The sequence below is a fragment of the Hyperolius riggenbachi genome, chromosome 7 (genome assembly GCF_040937935.1).
Source record: "Hyperolius riggenbachi isolate aHypRig1 chromosome 7, aHypRig1.pri, whole genome shotgun sequence".
NCBI lineage: Eukaryota > Metazoa > Chordata > Amphibia > Anura > Hyperoliidae > Hyperolius > Hyperolius riggenbachi.
This window is the reverse complement of record NC_090652.1, coordinates 38,424,777-38,447,003: the sequence shown is the minus strand read 5'-3', so window position 1 is coordinate 38,447,003 and position 22,227 is coordinate 38,424,777. Positions and strand designations below refer to the sequence as shown.

Here is a 22,227-nt window from a genome sequence, read left to right as displayed (position 1 = left end):
GTCATCTGGCTATATACTATAAATGGGGATCATGTGGTTACTTATCCTAACTGGGGGGGGGGGGGGGCTCATCTGGCTACCTGTGTGATAAATGGGGGTCATCTGGTCACCTATACTAAAGAGGGGTGGGGTAATTTCGTTATCCATAATAAAGGGGGGTTATCTGGCTACTTAATCACTGCCACATTATATATATTTTGGCGAAACACTACTGCATCATGTGTATTTTGTAGAAAACACTGCGCATTGTGTGTATTTTGTGGAGAAATGCTGTGCATCATGTGGATTTTGTGGGCAAACGCATGCGCGGTAATGTGCGGCTTGCCAAAAGAGACCTATCAGGAACCCCCCCCCTTGAAAATCCTGGATTTGCCCCTGCAGTTAAAGCGTCAAAACTGCTCTGGTCCATTAGGGGAAAACAAGGTCTGAATACGAAGTGGTTAAAAATACAAAGAAAAATGGTTTTTAAACTCAGAAAAATTACAGTTTAAAAAACATTTTTCTTTGCATTTTTAAAATCAATTTTCTCAAAACTACAGGAATTTTTTGAAAAATTATTTTTTGACTTGTATCCACTATTCTCCTTAACATCTGCAGCAATTTTGATAGCAATGGCATGTATGGGGGCTTTGCTATTAACCATTAAAGTTGGCAGAAAATGATGTGAAATAATGCAAAATTCTGTGAAATTATGAAATATTACTATTACATAGGAAATTAATTTCGATTATCGATGAAATTTTGCATTACGATTACAATACATAATTGCGAATTTCAATGCAAAATTTCGCATATGCAAAATTTTGGCCCACCACTGCAGCCTGCCAGCTCCGATCATGGCTGGCAGGCTGATAACAGAGCCCCGCTGTGTGCATTGCAGGGAGCATGTGCACGAGCGAGCGCTCATTCCCAGCCAATCTTTCTCCTCGCGAGGGTCACCACATAGAGCCACTCTGCAGCCGACATCCTAGATTAGGCGGTCGCAGAATGGTTAACCACTTGAGGACCTAGGGCTTTCTACCCCTTAAGGACCGGCCACTTTTTTTTCCATTCAGACCACTGCAGCTTTCACGGTTTATTGCTCGCTCATACAACCTACCACCTAAATGAATTTTGGCTCCTTTTCTTGTCACTAATAAAGCTTTCTTTTGGTGCTATTTGATTGCTCCTGCGATTTTTACTTTTTATTATATTCATCAAAAAAGACATGAATTTTGGCAAAAAAATGATTTTTTTAACTTTCTGTGCTGACATTTTTCAAATAAAGTAAAATTTCTGTATACATGCAGCGCGAAAAATGTGGACAAACATGTTTTTGATAAAAAAAAACCCATTCAGTGTATATTTATTGGTTTGGGTAAAAGTTATAGCGTTTACAAACTATGGTGCAAAAAGTGAATTTTCCCATTTTCAAGCATCTCTGACTTTTCTGACCCCCTGTCATGTTTCATGAGGGGCTAGAATTCCAGGATAGTATAAATACCCCCCAAATGACCCCATTTTGGAAAGAAGACATCCCAAAGTATTCACTGAGAGGCATAGTGAGTTCATAGAAGATATTATTTTTTGTCACAAGTAAGCGGAAAATGACACTTTGTGAGAAAAAAAAAAAAAAAAAAAAAGTTTCCATTTCTTCTAACTTGCGACATAAAAAAATGAAATCTGCCACGGACTCACCATGCCCCTCTCTGAATACCTTGAAGGGTCTACTTTCCAAAATGGGGTCATTTGTGGGGTGTGTTTACTGTCCTGACATTTTGGGGGGTGCTAAATTGTAAGCACCCCTGTAAAGCCTAAAGGTGCTCATTGGACTTTGGACCCCTTAGCGCAGTTAGGCTGCAAAAAAGTGCCACACATGTGGTATTGCCGTACTCAGGAGAAGTAGTATAATGTGTTTTGGGGTGTATTTTTACACATACCCATGCTGGGTGGGAGAAATATCTCTGTAAATGACAATTTGTTAATTTTTTTTACACACAATTGTCCATTTACATAGAAATTTCTCCCACTCAGCATGGGTATGTGTAAAAATACACCACAAAACACATTATACTACTTCTCCTGAGTACGGCGATACCACATGTGTGGCACTTTTTTGCACCCTAACTGCGCTAAAGGGTCCAAAGTCCAATGAGTACCTTTAGGATTTCACAGGTCATTTTGAGAAATTTCGTTTCAAGACTACTCCTCACGGTTTAGGGCCCCTAAAATGCCAGGGCAGTATAGGAACCCCACAAATGACCCTATTTTAGAAAGAAGACACCCCAAGGTATTCCATTAGGAGTATGGTGAGTTCATAGAAGATTTTATTTCTTGTCAAAAGTTAGCGGAAAATGACACTTTGTGAAAAAACACAATTAAAATCAATTTCCGCTAACTTGTGACAAAAAATAAAATCTTCTATGAACTCGCCATACTACTAACGGAATACCTTGGGGTGTCTTCTTTCTAAAATGGGGTCATTTGTGGGGTTCCTATACTGCCCTGGCATTTTAGGGGCCCTAAACCGTGAGGAGTAGTCTTGAAACGAAATTTCTCAAAAATGACCTGTGAAATCCTAAAGGTACTCATTGGACTTTGGGCCCTTTAGCGCAGTTAGGGTGCAAAAAAGTGCCACACATGTGGTATCGCCATACTCGGGAGAAGTAGTACAATGTGTTTTGGGGTGTATTTTTACACATACCCATGCTGGGTGGGAGAAATACCTCTGTAAATGGACAATTGTGTGTAAAAAAAATCAAAAGATTGTCATTTACAGAGGTATTTCTCCCACCCAGCATGGGTATGTGTAAAAATACACCCCAAAACACATTATACTACTTCTCCCGAGTACGGCGATACCACATGTGTGGCACTTTTTTGCACCCTAACTGCACTAAGGGGCCCAAAGTCCAATGAGTACCTTTAGGATTTCACAGGTCATTTTTGTTTCAAGACTACTCCTCGCGGTTTAGGGCCCCTAAAATGCCAGGGCAGTATAGGAACCCCACTAATGACCCCATTTTAGAAGGAAGACACCCCAAGGTATTCCGTTAGGAGTATGGTGAGTTCATAGAAGTTTTTATTTTTTTGTCACAAGTTAGCGGAAATTGATTTTAATAGTTTTTTTTCACAAAGTGTCATTTTCCGCTAACTTGTGACAAAAAATAAAATCTTCTATGAACTCACCATACTCCGTACGGAATACCTTTGGGTGTCTTCTTTCTAGAATGGGGTCATTTGTGGGGTTCCTATACTGCCCTGGCATTTTAGGGGCCCTAAACCGTGAGGAGTAGTCTTGAAACCAAATGTCGCAAAATGACCTGTGAAATCCTAAAGGTACTCATTGGACTTTGGGCCCCTTAGCGTACTTAGGGTGTAAAAAAGTGCCACACATGTGGTACCGCCGTACTCAGGAGAAGTAGTATAATGCGTTTTGGGGTGTATTTTTACACATACCCATGCTAAGTGGGAGAAATATCTCTGTAAATGACAATTGTTTGATTTTTTTTACACACAATTGTCCATTTACATAGAAATTTCTCCCACCCAGCATGGGTATGTGTAAAAATACACCCCAAAACACATTATACTACTTTTCCTGAGTACGGCGGTACCACATGTGTGACACTTTTTTGCAGCCTAGGTGCGCTAAGGGGCCCAACGTCCTATTCACAGGTCATTTTGAGGCATTTGTTTTCTAGACTACTCCTCGCGGTTTAGGGCCCCTAAAATGCCAGGGCAGTATCGGAACCCCACAAGTGACCCCATTTTAGAAAGAAGACACCCCAAGGTATTCTGTTAGGTGTATGACGAGTTCATAGAAGATTTTATTTTTTTGTCAAAAGTTAGCGGAAAGTGACACTTTGTGGAAAAAAACCAATAAAAATCAATTTCCGCTAACTTTTGACAAAAAATAAAATCTTCTATGAACTCGTCATACACCTAACAGAATACCTTGGGGTGTCTTTTTTTTTAAAATGGGGACACTTGTGAGGTTCCTATACCGCCCTGGCATTTTACGGGCTTAAAACCGTGAGTAGTCTGGAAACCAAATGTCTCAAAATGACTGTTCAGGGGTATAAGCATCTGCAAATTTTGATGACAGGTGGTCTATGAGGGGGCGAATTTTGTGGAACCGGTCATAAGCAGGGTGGCCTTTTAGATGACAGGTTGTATTGGGCCTGATCTGATGGATAGGAGTGCTAGGGGGGTGACAGGAGGTGATTGATGGGTGTCTCAGGGGGTGGTTAGAGGGGAAAATAGATGCAATCAATGCACTGGGGAGGTGATCGGAAGGGGGTCTGAGGGGGATCTGAGGGTTTGGCCGAGTGATCAGGAGCCCACACGGGGCAAATTAGGGCCTGATCTGATGGGTAGGTGTGCTAGGGGGTGACAGGAGGTGATTGATGGGTGTCTCAAGGTGTGATTAGAGGGGGGAATAGATGCAAGCAATGCACTGGCGAGGTGATCAGGGCTGGGGTCTGAGGGCATTCTGAGGGTGTGGGCGGGTGATTGAGTGCCCTAGGGGCAGATAGGGGTCTAATCTGATAGGTAGCAGTGACAGGGGGTGATTGATGGGTAATTAGTGGGTGTTTAGGGTAGAGAATAGATGTAAACACTGCACTTGGGAGGTGATCGGACGTCGGATCTGCGAGCGATCTATTGGTGTGGGTGGGTGATCAGATTGCCCGCAAGGGGCAGGTTAGGGGCTGATTGATGGGTGGCAGTGACAGCGGGTGATTGATGGGTGGCAGTGACAGGGGGTGATTGATGGGTGGCAGTGACAGGGGGTGATTGATGGGTGATTGATAGGTGATTGACAGGTAATCAGTGGGTTATTACAGGGGAGAACAGATGTAAATATTGCACTGGCGAATTGATAAGGGGGGGTCTGAGGGTAATCTGAGCGTGTAGGCGGGTGATTGGGTGCCCGCAAGGGGCAGATTAGGGTCTGATCTGATGGGTAACAGTGACAGGTGGTGATAGGGGGTGATTGATGGGTGATTGATGGGTAATTAGTGGGTGTTTAGAGGAGAGTAAACGCTGCGCTTGGGTGGTGATCTGATGTCGGATCTGCGGGCGATCTATTGGTGTGGGTGGGTAATCAGATTGCCCGCAAGGGGCAGGTTAGGGGCTGATTGTTGGGTGGCAGTGACAGGGGGTGACAGGGGGTGATTGATGGGTGATAGGTGATTGGCAGGTGATTGACAGGTGATCAGTGGGTTATTACAGGGAAGGATAGATGTAAATAATGCCCTGGCGAATTGATAAGGGGGGGGTCTGAGGGTAATCTGAGCGTGTAGGCGGGTGATTGGGTGCCCGCAAGGGGCAGATTAGGGTCTGATCTGATAGGTAACAGTGATAGGGGGTGATTGATGGGTGATTGATGGGTAATTAGTGGGTGTTTAGAGAAGATAACAGATGTAAACAATACATTTGGGAGGTAATCTGACGGCGGGTTTGCGGGCGATCTAATGGTGTGGGTGGGTGATCAGATTGCCCACAAGGGGCAGGTTAGGGGCTGATTGATGGGTGGCAGTGACAGGGGGTGATTGATGGGTGATAGGTGATTGACAGGTGATCAGTGGGTTATTACAGGGAAGAACAGATGTAATGAATGCACTGGTGAATTGATAAGGGGGGGTCTGAGGGCAATCTGAGCGTGTGGGCGGGTGATTGGGTGCCCGCAAGGGGCAGATTAGGGTCTGATCTGATAGGTAAAAGTGACAGGTGGTGATAGGGGGTGATTGATGGGTGATTGATGGGTAATTAGTGTGTGTTTAGAGGAGAGAATAGATGTAAACAATGGATTTGGGAGGTGATCTGATGTCGGATCTGTGGGCGATCTATTGGTGTGGGGGGGTGATCAGATTGCCCGCAAGGGGCAGGTTAGGGGCTGATTGATGGGTGGCAGTGACAGGGGATGATTGATGGGTGATTGATGGGTGATTGACGGGTGATTGACAGGTGATTGACAGGTGATCAGGGGGGATAGATGCATACAGTGCATGGGGGGGGGGGGGGTCTGGGGGGGGGGGGTCTGGGGAGAATCTGGGGGGTGGGGGGTGATCAGGAGGGAGCAGGGGGCAGGGGGGGGTATAAAAAAAAATAGCGTTGACAGATAGTGACAGGGAGTGATTGATGGGTGATTAGGGGGGTGATTGGGTGCAAACAGGGGTCTGGGGGGTGGGCAGGGGGGGGTCTGATGGGTGCTGTGGGCGATCTGGGGCGGGGGGGGAGAAAATCAGTGTGCTTGGTGCAGACTAGGGTGGCTGCAGCCTGCCCTGGTGGTCCCTCGGACACTGGGACCACCAGGGCAGGAGGCAGCCTGTATAATACACTTTGTAAACATTACAAAGTGTATTATACACTTTGTATGCGGCGATCGTCGGGTTAACATCCCGCCGGCGCTTCCGTATGGCCGGCGGGATGTTGCGGCGAGTGAGCGGCGACAGGCGGAGGCGGAGGATCGCGTCACGGATGACGCGATCGCTCCGCCCATGCCCAAACAAGGACCGCCACCATTTGTCAATACGGCGGTCCTTGCGGCGTCTGCTTCCCGGCCGCCATTTGTCTATACGGCGGTCGGGAAGTAGTTAAACAATTAGACTCTTTACATATAGGAACTCAACATTGTAGAGATTCTGGTAACAAGGATAAATCCTGGGCTCAGCAGGGTCAGCGTGTGTTGGTGTGATGAGATAATAGAGTAGATAGGATGCCTCCCTTTCTTCCTTTATTCCCATTCCCTTAGGTAACACTTAATATTTCACATGTTATAATTGTAATATATTTATTTATTTTTAAATTAACCTACCCTGTTTGCTACTGTGTCTAATGCAGTCAGGTGTGGATTACGGGCATGTGTGTGCAGAGGCGTAGCTAGGATTTTCAGCGCCCGGGGACAAAGACTATTAATGCGCCCCCCCAAAGTCAAGGTTGCGGCGCGCAGAGCGCCGCGCCAAAAAGGGGCGTGGTCACATAATACATGTGGGCGTGGTTATGGGTGGAGCCAAATGTATATGGAGGTTAGCAGGCTCACGCTCACCCACCCTCCCTCAGTATGTACCTTCCAGCATGTTCCAAGACAAATTCAGCAATCATGAGCCCCCCCCATCAAGACAAATTCAGCAATCATGAGGCCCCCAACATAACCAACTCAGCAATCATGAGGCCCCCAACAAGACAAATTTAGCAATCATGAGGCCCCCAACAAGACAAATTCAGCAATCATGAGGCCCCCAACAAGACAAATTCAGCGATCTTGAGGCCCCCAACAAATCATGAGGCACCCAACAAGACAAATTCAGTAACCATGAGGCCCCCAAAAAGACAAATTCAGCAGTCATGAGTCACATAAATAGACAGCATTTCACATAAATAGGTAGAATGCCCCCTTAATATGGTAGACACCTCTCACCTGGCAGCAGTTCTCCAAAATACACTCAATCTGACGTGGTTCCCCAAAAATAGGTAGCCCCAGGTCTATAGTTGTCCCCAGAATAGGTGGCCAGCAGTATAGATGTCCCCAGAATAGGTGGCCAGCGGTATAGATGTCCCCAGAACAGGTAGCCAGGGGTAGAGATGTCCACAGAACAGTTAGAACAGTTAGCCAGGGGTATATGTGCCCAGTATATGTAGGCAGGGGTATGTGTGCCCAGTATATGTAGCCAGAGGTATATGTGCCCAGTATATGTAGCCAGTGGTATATATGCCCAGTATATGTAGCCAGGAGAATAATATGTGCCCAGTATATATAGTCAGGCGTATATGTGCCCAGTATATGTAGCCAGGGGTATATATGCCCAGTATATGTAGCCAGGGGTATATATGCCCAGTATATGTAGCCAGGGGGTATATATGCCCAGTCCACGTAGCCAGGGGGTATATATGCCCAGTATATGTAGCCAGGAGTATATATGCCCAATATATGTAGGCAGGGGGTATATATGCCCAGTATATATAGGCAGGGGTATATATGCCCAGTATATGTAGCCAGGGGTATATATGCCAAGTATATGTAGCCAGGGGGTATATACAGTGGAGGAAATAATTATTTGACCCCTCACTGATTTTGTAAGTTTGTCCAATGACAAAGAAATGAAAAGTCTCAGAACAGTATCATTTCAATGGTAGGTTTATTTTAACAGTGGCAGATAGCACATCAAAAGGAAAATCGAAAAAATAACCTTAACTAAAAGATAGCAACTGATTTGCATTTCATTGAGTGAAATAAGTTTTTGAACCCCTACCAACCATTAAGAGTTCTGGCTCCCACAGAGTGGTTAGACACTTCTACTCAATTAGTCACCCTCATTAAGGACACCTGTCTTAACTAGTGACCTGTATAAAAGACACCTGTCCACAGAATCAATCAATCAAGCAGACTCCAAACTCTCCAACATGGGAAAGAACAAAGAGCTGTCCAAGGATGTCAGAGACAAAATTGTAGACCTGCACAAGGCTGGAATGGGCTACAAAACCATTAGCAAGAAGCTGGGAGAGAAGGTGACAACTGTTGGTGCGATTGTTTGAAAATGGAAGGAGCACAAAATGACCATCAATCGACCTCGCTCTGGGGCTCCACGCAAGATCTCACCTCGTGGGGTGTCAATGGTTCTGAGAAAGGTGAAAAAGCATCCTAGAACCACACGGGAGGAGTTAGTGAATGACCTCAAATTAGCAGGGACCACAGTCACCAAGAAAACCGTTGGAAACACATTACACCGCAATGGATTAAAATCCTGCAGGGCTCGCAAGGTCCCCCTGCTCAAGAAGACACATGCGCAGGCCCGTCTGAAGTTTGCCATTGAACACCTGAATGATTCTGTGAGTGACTGGGAGAAGGTGCTGTGGTTTGATGAGACCAAAATAGAGCTCTTTGCCATTAACTCAACTCGCTGTGTTTGGAGGAAGAAAAATGCTGCCTATGACCCCCAAAACACCGTCCCCACCATCAAGCATGGGGGTGGAAACATTTTGCTTTGGGGCGGGGTGTTTTTCTGCTAAGGGCACAGGTCAACTTAATCGCATTAACAGGGAAATGGACGGAGTCATGTATCGTGAAATCCTGAACGACAACCTCCTTCCCTCTGCCAGGAAACTGAAAATGGGTCGTGGATGGGTGTTCCAGCACGACAATGACCCAAAACATACAGCAAAGGCAACAAAGGAGTGGCTCAAGAAGGAGCACATTAAGGTCATGGAGTGGCCTAGTCAGTCTCCGGACCTTAATCCAATAGAAAACCTATGGAGGGAGCTCAAGCTCAGAGTTGCACAGAGACAGCCTCGAAACCTTAGGGATTTAGATGATCTGCAAAGAGGAGTGGACCAACATTCCTCCTAAAATGTGTGCAAACTTGGTCATCAATTACAAGAAACGTTTGACCTCTGTGCTTGCAAACAAGGGTTTTTCCACTAAGTATTAAGTCTTTTATTGTTAGAGGGTTCAAAAACTTATTTCACTCAATGAAATGCAAATCAGTTGCTATCTTTTATTTAAGGTTATTTTTTCGATTTTCCTTTTGATGTGCTATCTGCCACTGTTAAAATAAACCTACCATTGAAATTATACTGTTCTGAGACGTTTCGTTTCTTTGTCATTAGACAAACTTACAAAATCAGTGAGGGGTCAAATAACTATTTCCTCCACTGTATGCCCAGTATATGTAGCCAGGGGTATATATGCCCAGTATATGTAGCCAGGGGTATATATGCCCAGTATATGTAGCCAGGGGGTATATATGCCCAGTCCACGTAGCCAGGGGGTATATATGCCCAGTATATGTAGCCAGGGGTATATATGCCCAGTATATGTAGCCAGGGGTATATATGCCCAGTATAAGTAGCCAGGGGGTATATATGCCCAGTATATGTAGCCAGGGGTATATATGCCCAGTATATGTAGCCAGGGGGTATATATGCCCAGTCCACGTAGCCAGGGGGTATATATGTCCAGTATATGTAGCCAGGGGTATATATGCCCAGTATATGTAGCCAGGGGTATATATGCCCAGTATAAGTAGCCAGGGGGTATATATGCCCAGTCCACGTAGCCAGGGGGTATATATGCCCAGTATATGTAGCCAGGGGTATATATGCCCAGTATATGTAGCCAGGGGGTATATATGCCCAGTCCACGTAGCCAGGGGGTATATATGCCCAGTATATGTAGCCAGGGGTATATATGCCCAGTATATGTAGCCAGGGGTATATATGCCCAGTATATGTAGCCAGGGGTATATATGCCCAGTATATGTAGGCAGGGGTATATGTGCCCAGAGTAGGTAGCCAGGGGTATATGTGCCCAGAGTAGGTAGCCAGGGGTATATGTGCCCAGAGTAGGTAGCCAGGGGTATAGGTGCCCAGAGTAGGTAGCCAGGGGTATAGGTGCCCAGAGTAGGTAGCCAGGGGTATAGGTGCCCAGGGTAGGTAGCCAGGGGTATATGCCCAGTATATGTAGTTACGGGTATATGTGCCCAATATATGTAGGCAGGGGTATATGTGCCCAGAGTAGGTAGCCAGGGGTATATGTGCCCAGAGTAGGTAGCCAGGGGTATATGCCCAGTATATGTAGTTAGGGGTATATGTGCCCATTATATGTAGGCAGGGGTATATGTGGCCAGAGTAGGTAGCCAGGGTTATATGTGGCCAGAGTAGGTAGCCAGGGGTATATGCCCAGTATATGTAGTTAGGGGTATATGTGCCCAATATATGTAGGCAGGGGTATATGTGCCCAGAGTAGGTAGCCAGGGGTATATGTGCCCAGAGTAGGTCGCCAGGGGTATATGTGCCCAGAGTAGGTAGCCAGTAGCCAGGGGTATATGTGCCCAGAGTAGGTAGCCAGAGGTATAGGTGCCCAGAGTAGGTAGCCAGGTGTCCCCCTCCCCAGCAGGAGGGGAGCAGCGCAGAGAAGAGGAAGAGCTGCTCTCTCTCCCTCGCTGTCCCCTCCAATGTCTGTCCGGTGGCTGGCAGCGGCGGGCGGAACTTACCTCCGTCTCGTCGCAGCGCCGGATGGATCTGCCGCTACTCTGGTCTGGTCCAGACCAGAGCAGCGGCTGCGCACCCGAACTTCCGGCCGGCGCTGGAGCGAGACGGAGGTAAGTTCCGCCCGCCGCTGTCAGCCACCGGACAGACATTGGAGGGGACAGCGAGGGAGAGAGAGAGCACCTAAGGTGAGGGAAGGAGGGGGGAGATGGCCCCCCTTCCCCACCGTCCGCACAGCTCTCTCTCTTCTCTGCGCTGCTCCCCTCAGCCCCGCAAAAAAAAAAAAAAACCCGAAGCTCAGCTGGGCGCCCTTGGGGACCCGGCGCCCTTGTCCTACCCCGACCCCCCCTAGCTCCGCGCCTGTGTGTGTGAGGGAAGCAGGTGTGCGTGTGGATGGGGGTCGTGTTCTCTAGCGCCCGTCATTTAACGAACTATTGGACTAGTAAGGATAGATAAAAGGGTGACAAAGGGCAACCCCCTTACATATAACAATAGTCAACTGAGAGGTGACCTGATGTGAAGTTTAACACACGCTGTCTGATTTATAGACAACACTTTATTCCCATAAATAAATGATTCTCCATCCAAGCACTTCTTCTCCAACTGACATAAAAATTGTCTACACAAACTATCAAAAGCCTTCTCAGCATCTAACATAATCATTATAGCCTCTTATGGTTTTTACTTACATGGATGAATTTGATGGCAGAGCTAATACTATCCTGCCTTTCTCTACCTTTCCTTACACCAGTTTGTTACATACCTTTTTAATGGATGTTTTTCTTTTTACATTTCATAAACCATTACATTTATGAAGGAAATGTGTTTTTGAATAAAAAAATGAAGAGCTGAGAAACTCATTTTCATAAGTAATGAGTAATGCCTCAATGTCTTATGTATCAAATATACAGGATTTGTCACAGGCTACACTGTACAAGCCATGACCAAAGGCATCTGGATGTGGTGTGTTCCTCACCCCATTAAGGAGAATCACACTTTGGTTCTTTTGGACACAGAAGGCTTGGGAGATGTAGGCAAGGTAAGGAAGTAACTTGGGGCTTCGATAAAGTGAAAATCAAAACAGAAAAAATGATGAGTGTATTTAGAGTCTTCTAAATTAATAATATACTTGTGCTGCCTGTTTTACTTCCCACATGTAAATCTAAGTGCCATCTTACTGTCTGAAGTGCTGTAGAACCTTCTGAAGGACAAATTAGAAAAAAAGATTATCCTCAGCTTGTCCCAAGAATTCATCATTCTTTCTCTTCACATTGTAAAGCTTAAATGATTGCCTTCCACTGACAAGCAATGCTACTAGGTAGCAGCTAAGGCCTAACAATTTAAATACAACCTACATTCCTACAAGTGCTTGCATTATTTTCATATGAAAATCCATGACTTTAGCCTCTATGGTGTTATCTCTGAATGTCTTTACTGACTTGAGGAAGTGAGAAGTGTATTCACAAAATGTATTGTCCTAGGACAAACACTATAATTGAGATGATTATTGGTCTGGCAAATATGGAGGTAAGTCCACCACTAACTCTCCTTTTAAACAGTTTTTTTTTATATTCTTGGCATCCCCTACCACTCCACCATGTAGTGTCCGACCTTTGTTGGAAGGTTGGGTTTCTTCTGACCTTCCCATCCTTCAGAGTGTGACTACATGTGGGTACCTCGATAAGAGACAGGGGGAGATGGGCCAGGGATATCCATCTGCTTTGAGTGTTGTGAATACCCAAGGATTCGTATTATCTTTCTTACTTGAGTTTTTTAAATGATAACACCATTTCATCCCAGAATCTTAATACGTATTCACAGGAATTAAAAAAGGCTATATAATCCAGACTGGAAGGAAATAATGATAAACAATACTTCCACTAATTTTTTTTTTTTTTCTAGGGGGACAGTAAAAATGACATTTGGCTTTTTGCACTCTCTGTGCTCTTAAGCAGTGCCCTGGTGTATAACAGCAAAGGTAACATCGACCAGACAGGCATCGACAAATTAAAGTATCCTTTTAAAATGAGCTCTCAAATTATATTGACTTAAAGGACTTACAAGGCCAACCTCCGGCGGCCATTTTTGAGGAGGCATGACAGCCCGACCCGGGCTGTGGGGCCTGGAGCCGGCCCGGGGGGAGATTAAGCAGCAGGAACCCGGCGGACCTGCACGTAGGGCGTGGATGGCGTCCTCCGTGCAATCAAAATTAACTTTTTTTTTTTTTAAATTTGGCCTCGCGTAAGTCCTTTGAAGGAATTGAGACTTGAGAGGATTATAGAGGTTACAAACTTTATACTTAAAAAAAGACAGTTGTTTAAGTATTAAACTGTTCCTTTGGCTTTAGTTATGGCTGACCCTCACATGGTAAAACATGCAGCTCAGGGAGCCAGAGTACCTGGTTTGTGTCCTGGTCTAGGGTCAGCAACACAAAATGTATTGGGAGCAGAGAACCAACACAACAGCCTAGTAACACTTATTTATTTATTCATCAATTAAAGTGGACCTGAACTCTTGCACAGGCCTGTCTAATTCCCCATCATTTGTGACTAATCACCACAGAACAGCTAATCACCACTGCAGAGCAGCTATTTGTAAACACAGAATGTTAACCCTATGTCTGCTTCCATGAAAGCAGGACGTAGACACACTGCAGATTTATTGCAGGATTTTTATCAGCTGTAACAAAGAAATGCGTTTGTCTTTTAAGGTTATTATGCTGTTCCATATCTTTTAGAGCAAAGAGGAGGTTCTGAGTTCAGGTCTGCTTTAACCATTTACCGACTGCTTCACGCCGACTGGCGTGAGCAGTGAGGCAGCCCCAGCACCACTCCACGCCGATTGGCATGAATGGCTGGAAATAGGGTCTGCTTGGGATCGCATGCGCCTATGCGTGCATCTCCGGCAGTTTACTCCGCCCCCCCTGTGTCTTCTTCCCGCCGGCCAATTAGCAGCGCCCGCGGGCTGCGATCTTTTGAATGAGCCTATTGAAATGTATAATACACGTTGTTTTGCAAACACCATGTATTATACAGGCTGCCTCCTCCTCTGGTGGTCACAGTGTCCCCAGATCAACCACTAGAGAGGACGGCAGCTCTGTAGTAAGTTTAACAAGCAGATCCCCACACATTGCCCCACCGATTGCCCACTGATCACCCCTCACTGGCCCCTACCACCTTGTTTTAGCGTCTGACTGAGGTCTGATTGATATCTGGTCGCCTATCATCAGGTCTGATTGAGGTCTGATTGGCATCTGATTGAGGTCTGAGTGACATCTGATCATCTGGCACTGTTGATTGACATCTGATCGCCTGTTTTCACTCTGATTGGCATCTGATCGTCTATGATTGCCCAGTGATTGACTGCTGTTTACATTGTTTGGCATCTGACAGCTGCAGTGAATGACATCTGATCGCCTGTAATCAGCTCTGATTGGCATCTGATTGAGGTCTGATTGACATCTGATCGCCTGTTATTTCGCTGATTGGCATCTGATTGTCTCCGATTGCCTGCTGATCTCCACCGATTGACTGCTGTTTACATTGTTTGGCATCTGACAGCTGCAGTGATTGACATCTGATTGCCTGTAATAAGCTCTGATTGGCGTCTGACATCTGATTGTCTGTGCACTGTTGATTGACATCTGATCGCCTGTTTTAACTCTAATTGGCATATGATCTGCCTCTTGATTGCCCTGTGATTGGCACTGATTGACCTCTGTCTGTTTCTGATTGCATTTGATTACATTTGATTGCATTTGATTGCCTCTGATTGCTTTATGATTGCTATCTGATTTCGATCTGATTGCCTCCGATTGTATCTGATTGCCTGTGATTGCCCTCTGATCACCACCCTGTCCCTATCCTAGTGGTCTAAAAACCGTAGTCAGTGAAAACATTTAATTGTTTTAGTATCACTAGTGTTAACAGTTAGGCCAGTGAGTTAGCTAGGCCCCTTTGTTAGGTAGTTAGCGTCAGTTAGCGCCCAGCCCACTACACAGCAGTCACTAATTAGTCACTGATTAGCGTCATCACTGTCGCTAATCAGCATTAGTACTATATAGTATCTGTAAGTGATCAGTACAGATCGCAGTCAGATCTATATAAGTACAGTAGGGTCACCTTAGAGTAAGCTCCACTAAAAACGCAATGTTTGCCTGATCAGGCCAGATCGCTCACCCCGCACTTGTGTTTAGCCCACCCCACCGCAGTGACAGAATATTTTTTTCTGATCACTGCAAAAACTGAACACAATAGCTGTTTTGATATTTTATCAAAAATGAGCGATCGCAGCTTTTTGACTTCACAAGTTATCCCGTTTGCTAGACAGGTGCACTTTTTTTTCTGGGTAGTCTCAGAGGAATACCCCCTAAATTTAGCAGTCCAACATGGCAAGAAAGGGGTATTCCCCTGAAGAGGCCTACAGGATTCTGACCCAGATTATTTGTCGGATGAGACGTCCCAATCGCTCTCATCCGACAAATAATCTGGATCAGAATTCGAACCTGTAGACAGCAGTGGCTCTCTGACCGATAGCGACAACAAGGTTGAGGTCCCTGCTAGCGCCAGGCATACCCGACCCCATGTCATTGCACCACAGGATCAGCCTCAAGGGCAGCAGAGTGGTGCTAGCACTGATCCAGGTTTTCATGGTAAGGCATACACCAGCACCGTAGCACCTCCTGGACTTAGCACCAGTACTGCCGTATACCCTGGTGAAGTGGCGAGGACCAGCATGGCAGTTGAAACTGGTCCGGTGGCACGTGCAGTAAGACACCATTAGCAGCCACCAGAAACATGGGCCCATAGAACCCCTACACTCCCAGAGGTGCTGGCAAATCCCAATTGGCAACCCCCTGGTTCCGCCGCACCCATAGCGTCCCCTTTCACCGCCCAGTCTGGAGTCCAGGTGGAGACATATCATCTAGGATCGGCCCTAGACTTTTTTCATCTGTTCTTTACCGAGGATCTCTATGACTTAATCATGGCAGAGACCAACCATTATGCCACACAATTCTTAACTGCCAATCCAGATTGCTACTATGCCCAGCCTAACTGGTGGAAACCAGTCACAGTTTCCGAATTTAAAATCTTTTGGGGCCTTCTCCTCAACATGGGTCTAATGACAAAAAATGTATTGTGGTCCTATTGGTCTACGCACCCAATACATCACATGTCCATGTACTCTGCTGCCATGTCCAGGTTAAGTTTTGGGCAGTGGTGCTCATCCGGATTCCGGATATCCGGGTAAGCTGGATATCCGAACTTTTTTCAGCTATCCGACCGGATTTGGATTCCGGATATCTAGGCTGAAATCCACATAGCACTATGTGAATATTTGGTCGCAAACCCGGATATCCGGCGGATATCCGAATCCGAATACTGTAACTAAGGTGATGACATCATTGAGCCAATCATAGGGCTCCCAGCAGAAGCCCTAGCAACCAATCACAGAAGGGAACCCTGGCCAGCACCACCTGACCTCATTGAGCCAATCAGAGGGCTCCCAGCCTAAGCCCTAGCACCCAATCACAGAAAGGAACCCTGGCCAGGCCCCCCTGTATAATAAGGAGGGCTGCCATGATGAGAGATATCGTCCTTGATTGTCACTGCTCACTGAGAGACATTCTCCAGTGCTGCTGGCCTAGCAAGTGCTGTATACAGTGATAAACCTAAAGCTGTTCAGTGATTAACCCCTTCACTATCACTACACTATTGTATTGTTAGGTAGCTAGCTTGATTTCATTCATTGACAGTCAAAGTGTGTGCTGAAGGGCTGCTGCAGGCAGCTGCTATGTGTCTGTGTGTGTGCTGTGCACAGACCAGGCCAGCTGCTGCCTGCTGGACTGCTAGCCTTAGCTACAGTGTAGGTTATGTTAGAGAATAGAATTACTGTGTTATTGTGTAGTTAGTAGTATTGCAGTCAGTGCTAGTTAGTTGTTAGAGTACTAGTACTACTGTGTTAGCTTACTATAGATCTGCTGTGCTGCTGAGCAGTGCCAGTGTGACAGTTAGTGTGCACTAGTGTCTTCTCCTCTGCTGTCTGACTGTCACTTGGCACTTTGCACTGGGCACGCAAGGAACTTTCACCTTCATGTGAGACAAGTGAATTTATCTGGTCTTGTTGCATGGGCTTGCACTGGAACTATCCCCATGGTATTTAGGATCCTCATACACGCTTTTCAACGCATCATGGATATTATAGGAGCCCATGAGATATGAACCTCCGTATAAGTGCTACCATGGCTCAATTGCTCATATGACGTCATACATTTAGTGAGCCTATACTCCTTGATTGTTTTTAGAGTTTTATTGTGTGGATGGGGGGTTAATCTGTTGCAATTGCATCCGGGCTGATATCACATATTTAAATTTTTGTATTAATAAATTGATCTTTTTGCACCAATTCATACTCTTTTTTGCAAAGTTATTGGTCAGATCACTCTGTGCTCAAACCTTTTTATGATACTGTATGCCCAGGATTTATGATCCATTCTTTCGCACAACACGCTCGGATGCTTCTGCCATAGATCTCATTTACCTCACTTACATTCAATTTTATCTCACGATGGCTTATACTGTCCCCTATGACTCAGATGAGGACATGGATGTTGCCGCCCCACAGGGTGCTGGCGGGGAGGGGGATGAGAATTTAGATGGGCTATTCAAGAGTCACCGCAATCTTTTGGTAAGGCAGGTGAAGCGAACATGGAATATTCGCTCACTAGAATCCTACCATAGAGTGGGTGTGGTACCTGATGGTCTGCAGGATCATACCAGACCTGCAGGTAATCTGTTGACTGACAGATTCATTGCAAAATGGAAAATTAAAATGAAAGAAAGAGGTCTAGAAAATGTTCAGATGGTCATAGATGAAGATAAAGCACAACTGTGTGAACTGAATTCAGCAGTTGATGAAAGTGTACAAAAACTTAATAAACATCAATACCATCCTGATTTCCAGAAACGCAATGAATCTCTCAGAACATATATTGAGAAACTGCAGATGAATGTAAAAAAGACCAAATTTCAGAAATTCCAGAGGGATCGTGAAAGGTGGGATGAGGATACCGTTTTTGATCCCAGAACGCCCGGCTACGGTAGAAAGGGCAGATCTAGAAGCCGCAGCAGGAGGGGGCGCTCCAAGAATCGTAAAGCTCAAAGCGAACTGGATGCCCCAGAAGACTCAGCACGCGGCCCTAGATCTGTCACTTTTGAAGGAGAAAAGGGCCCACAAAAGAATGGGAGCCAACGTCCCCAAGTAAAAGTAAATAACAAAGGGGTAAATAGATCCGGAGCAAATAATTCAGCGGTAGGAACGTCAAAAAACGGGGGAGGGACTCAGACATCGGAGTCCAGTGGCGAGGAGGATGTGATCCTGACTCGGAGCAGATCCGGTCGCCAGCAATCATCAACCCACAGATAGCTAGAAATACAAACAATATTATTATCAATTTGTCTGATTTTTCTCTGGAACCCAGACACATTAGCCTCCTGGAAAGGGGATTGAGTTTTGTCCCTACAACATTAGGGGACTGCTATGTGGTCTATAAGGATATTGTCCTATTCTTGAGGAGATTATTATTAAAACTAATGTTTCTGGGTGAATATGAGCAACCTCGGATAAAAAATCATTCCCACTTTCTCTCTGTCGGGGACAGACGTGCTATAGTGGAGTTGGAATCTTTAAAGGATGAAATTGATGATGGCTGGGGACCGGATGACAATCCAATTGAAGGGGAGGCACCTCTCCATACTAATCTTAAACCTAGATCCAAATTTATGCCCTCAATTACATCTAACAAATATGTCTCCGTGTTCTTAGAGCTAGTAGAAGAAGATCTCAGAAAATTGGACTGGAATATTGCCCCTCCTGCACAGAATATCTCGGTAGCCGAAAGGAAAGCATTACAAGAGTTACAGAATGCACCTAGTCTGGTGATCAAACCTAGTGACAAGGGGGGCAATATAGTCCTTCTGAGAGAACATGACTATATGGAGGAAATCAAAAGACAGCTCTCAGACACGGAGACATATCGAAAATTGAAATCAAATCCCTTTGAGGCCATTAAGGAAAATCTAAATATGCTGCTGGACTCTGGGTATGACCAGGGGGTTCTTACTAGAGACGAATATGATTACTTAGTGGTGAACGAATATACGATTCCCACAATATATGTGCTTCCAAAGATACACAAGGATCCTGTGAGACCCCCTGGCCACCCAATTATATCAGCAGTGGATGGCCCCCTAGAAAGGGCAGGTAAATTTGTCGATAAAAAATTGAAAGATATCGTTTCCCAACTCCCTTCATATGTACGCGACACCGCTGATGTTTTGAGGATTATTGATGAGGTAACGGTTCTCCCCGGCTCCCTCCTTGTGGGGATCGACGTGGAATGTTTGTACACGTCGATCCCACACGAGAAGGGGGTCGGGGCAACCAGATTTTTCCTGCAGGATTCCCATGCCGGCTTCAGGTGCCATAATGAATTTGTGGCCGAGCCGCTGGAATTCATATTGGGTTTCAATTGTTTTTCATTTGATGGATCTTTTTACCAACAGATAAGGGGTACGTCCATGGGGGCGGCCTGTGCTCCTGCCTATGCGAATTTACACTTGGGGTTCTGGGAACGCTCAATTGTTTATAAACATCCGCTATGGCAGAAGCACGCCCCCCTGTGGATAAGATATATTGATGACGTATTGATGGTGTGGACAGGAACTGAGGAAGAATTGAGCGTTTTCCTTCAGGATCTGAATGATAACTCTCTCAATATTAAGCTCACCTTTGTTGTAAGCAAAGAGAGTCTGAATTTCTTAGATCTCGAGGTAAAAAAGCTCAACAACAGACTTGTTTCCTCTAGCTTTAGAAAACCCACAGCTGGCAATTCTGTCCTGCACGCCACAAGCTGCCATCCCCCCTGTCAGGTGAGATCCATCCCCATTGGTGAATTTCAGCGGCTACGCCGCAATTGCAGTTCAGATGACTCCTTTGCGAAGGAGGCAAGGGAGATGTATTCACGCTTTAGAGATAGGGGCTATCCCCATAAAATCCTTAAGAAAGCCCTAAAGAGAGCTTGGAGCCTGGATAGGCCAAATTTGCTGACGACAGATAAACGTGGTGGTGTCCCCCTGGGGAAGTCTCGGGAGAGAGCAGTTTTAAGAATTCCTACTCCCTATGGGAGCCATTGGAGTAGTATGAGAGAAATCCTTAACAGGCATTGGCCAGTACTTACTGCATCTCCCGAGATTCGTTCTCTGGTTGGAGAATACCCACATTTAACAGCGAAGAGAGCCTCTTCCCTGAGAAACCTATTAATCCAAAGTGAGTTTAAGAGGACCACCCCCACAACTTGGTTGGGAAGGTCAATACCTAACGGAATGTATAGATGTGGGCATTGTCAGGTATGTCCATTGGTAGATCGCACTAAAGAGTTTGCTGATTCCCTTGGACAGAGATCCTACCAGATACAGTCCTTTGTTAATTGTGCAACAGAGGGAGTCGTTTACATGCTCACCTGTCCTTGTGGCACCCATTATATTGGGAAAACTACGCGCCCTTTGCGGGCCAGGATAGGTGAGCACATACGGAATGCTAGAGATCCGGAATATACGACCCCACTGGCACAACACTATAAAGATGTTCATGGAGGTGAACTGGTGGGATCAAAGGTCAAGGAAATCTATAAACTTAATATTTCACAAAGAAGGGGGGACTTTGATAGGATTTTAAAACAAAAGGAGTGCAGTTGGATATATAAATTACGCACTTTGACCCCTTTGGGCCATAACGCGGATTTTGGATTACAGTGTTTTCTGTAGAATCACTGTTTCCTTCTATCCTCCCCCTATCGAGATCTGTTTGTCTGCTAAAGTGCTTCCCCTCGTTTAGTAGAGCTATATAACATCCTAGATACGGTAGCGAAATGGGAAAGGCATGTGCCCTACATTTGTATAGGTACAGCATTATAATTCCGCTTTTTCCATCTCTTTGGAAACCTGCCCAGCCAAGATGGATTGCGGTGACTCTTGCCGTTTTGTTATTGCTTTATTATTGTATTATTTTGTTATTGCTTTATTTAATTATGTTTGTAATTTTCTCACCTGCCCTTTGATAGAGGCATAATGCTAGAGATAGCGCCCTGTTGGAGGGGCGGCAGCCATGTACCTCAGCCCAACCCCAGGTGGGTGGAGCTGGGGTGATAGACATATAAAGATCATTCCCATCTCGTCCAAGTCACACCCTGATGAAGCGCGCATGCGCGAAACCGGTCGGTGGAGTTAGGAGGCTCTGACGTCATACTCACTGGACAGCGTGCGAGGCCCGGCATCCGAGTTATACAGGCTTGCTGGCGTACACATTGACTCCTCGCCGCTCACAGTCTGCTATAGTGCATACGCCAGTGAAGTCAGCTTTTGAACCGGCATGGATTTTATGGCTCCTAAATAGCGGAGGATCATGTGGCAACATAATACGGGAACTTCCCTCGGACACAAATAGCGTGTTGATCCAGGCATGCATGGATACATCCAGGGGCAGGTAATGTGACTGACACATGCCCATGAACTGTGCCAATTCAATGCTTGTGCAACTTGCATCTGTCCTCACAGCTCAGTGGTGACTGTTCATCATTTGTCTGCATCTTGCTTGCTTGCTGACTATCCCAATACGCTTTGCATGATTAAGGAACATTGCTAAATACATGATTTGAGTCTGCGAATGGGACTTCCTATCATTTCATGCTACTATTAGGAGAAAAGTCGCAAGGAACTTTCACCTTCATGTAAGACAAGTGAATTTATCTGGTCTTGTTGCATGGGCTTGCACTGGAACTATCCCCATGGTATTTAGGATCCTCATACACGCTTTTCAACGCATCATGGATATTATAGGAGCCCATGAGATATGAACCTCCGTATAAGTGCTACCATGGCTCAATTGCTCATATGACATCATACATTTAGTGAGCCTATACTCCTTGATTGTTTTTAGAGTTTTATTGTGTGGATGGGGGGTTAATCTGTTGCAATTGCATCCGGGCTGATATCACATATTTAAATTTTTGTATTAATAAATTGATCTTTTTGCACCAATTCATACTCTTTTTTGCAAAGTTATTGGTCAGATCACTCTGTGCTCAAACCTTTTTATGATACGTGGCACTGGGCACGTGGCACTTTCAATTTGGCACGTGGCACTTGGCACATAGCACTTGGCACTTGGCACGTGGTACGTGGCACTTGGCACGTGGCACGT

At 45.6% G+C, this 22,227-nt stretch overlaps 1 protein-coding gene across 1 annotated transcript in view; it reads left to right on the top strand.

Annotated features, from left to right (window-relative positions):
• Positions 1-22,227, top strand: part of LOC137525977 (guanylate-binding protein 6-like) — a 79,815-nt gene that overhangs the window by 31,023 nt on the left and 26,565 nt on the right. The window contains exons 2-3 of the mRNA XM_068247188.1: positions 11,880-12,007; positions 12,871-12,980. Coding sequence (XP_068103289.1) covers positions 11,880-12,007; positions 12,871-12,980 — 238 coding nt within the window. The remainder of the gene's footprint in view (positions 1-11,879; positions 12,008-12,870; positions 12,981-22,227) is intronic.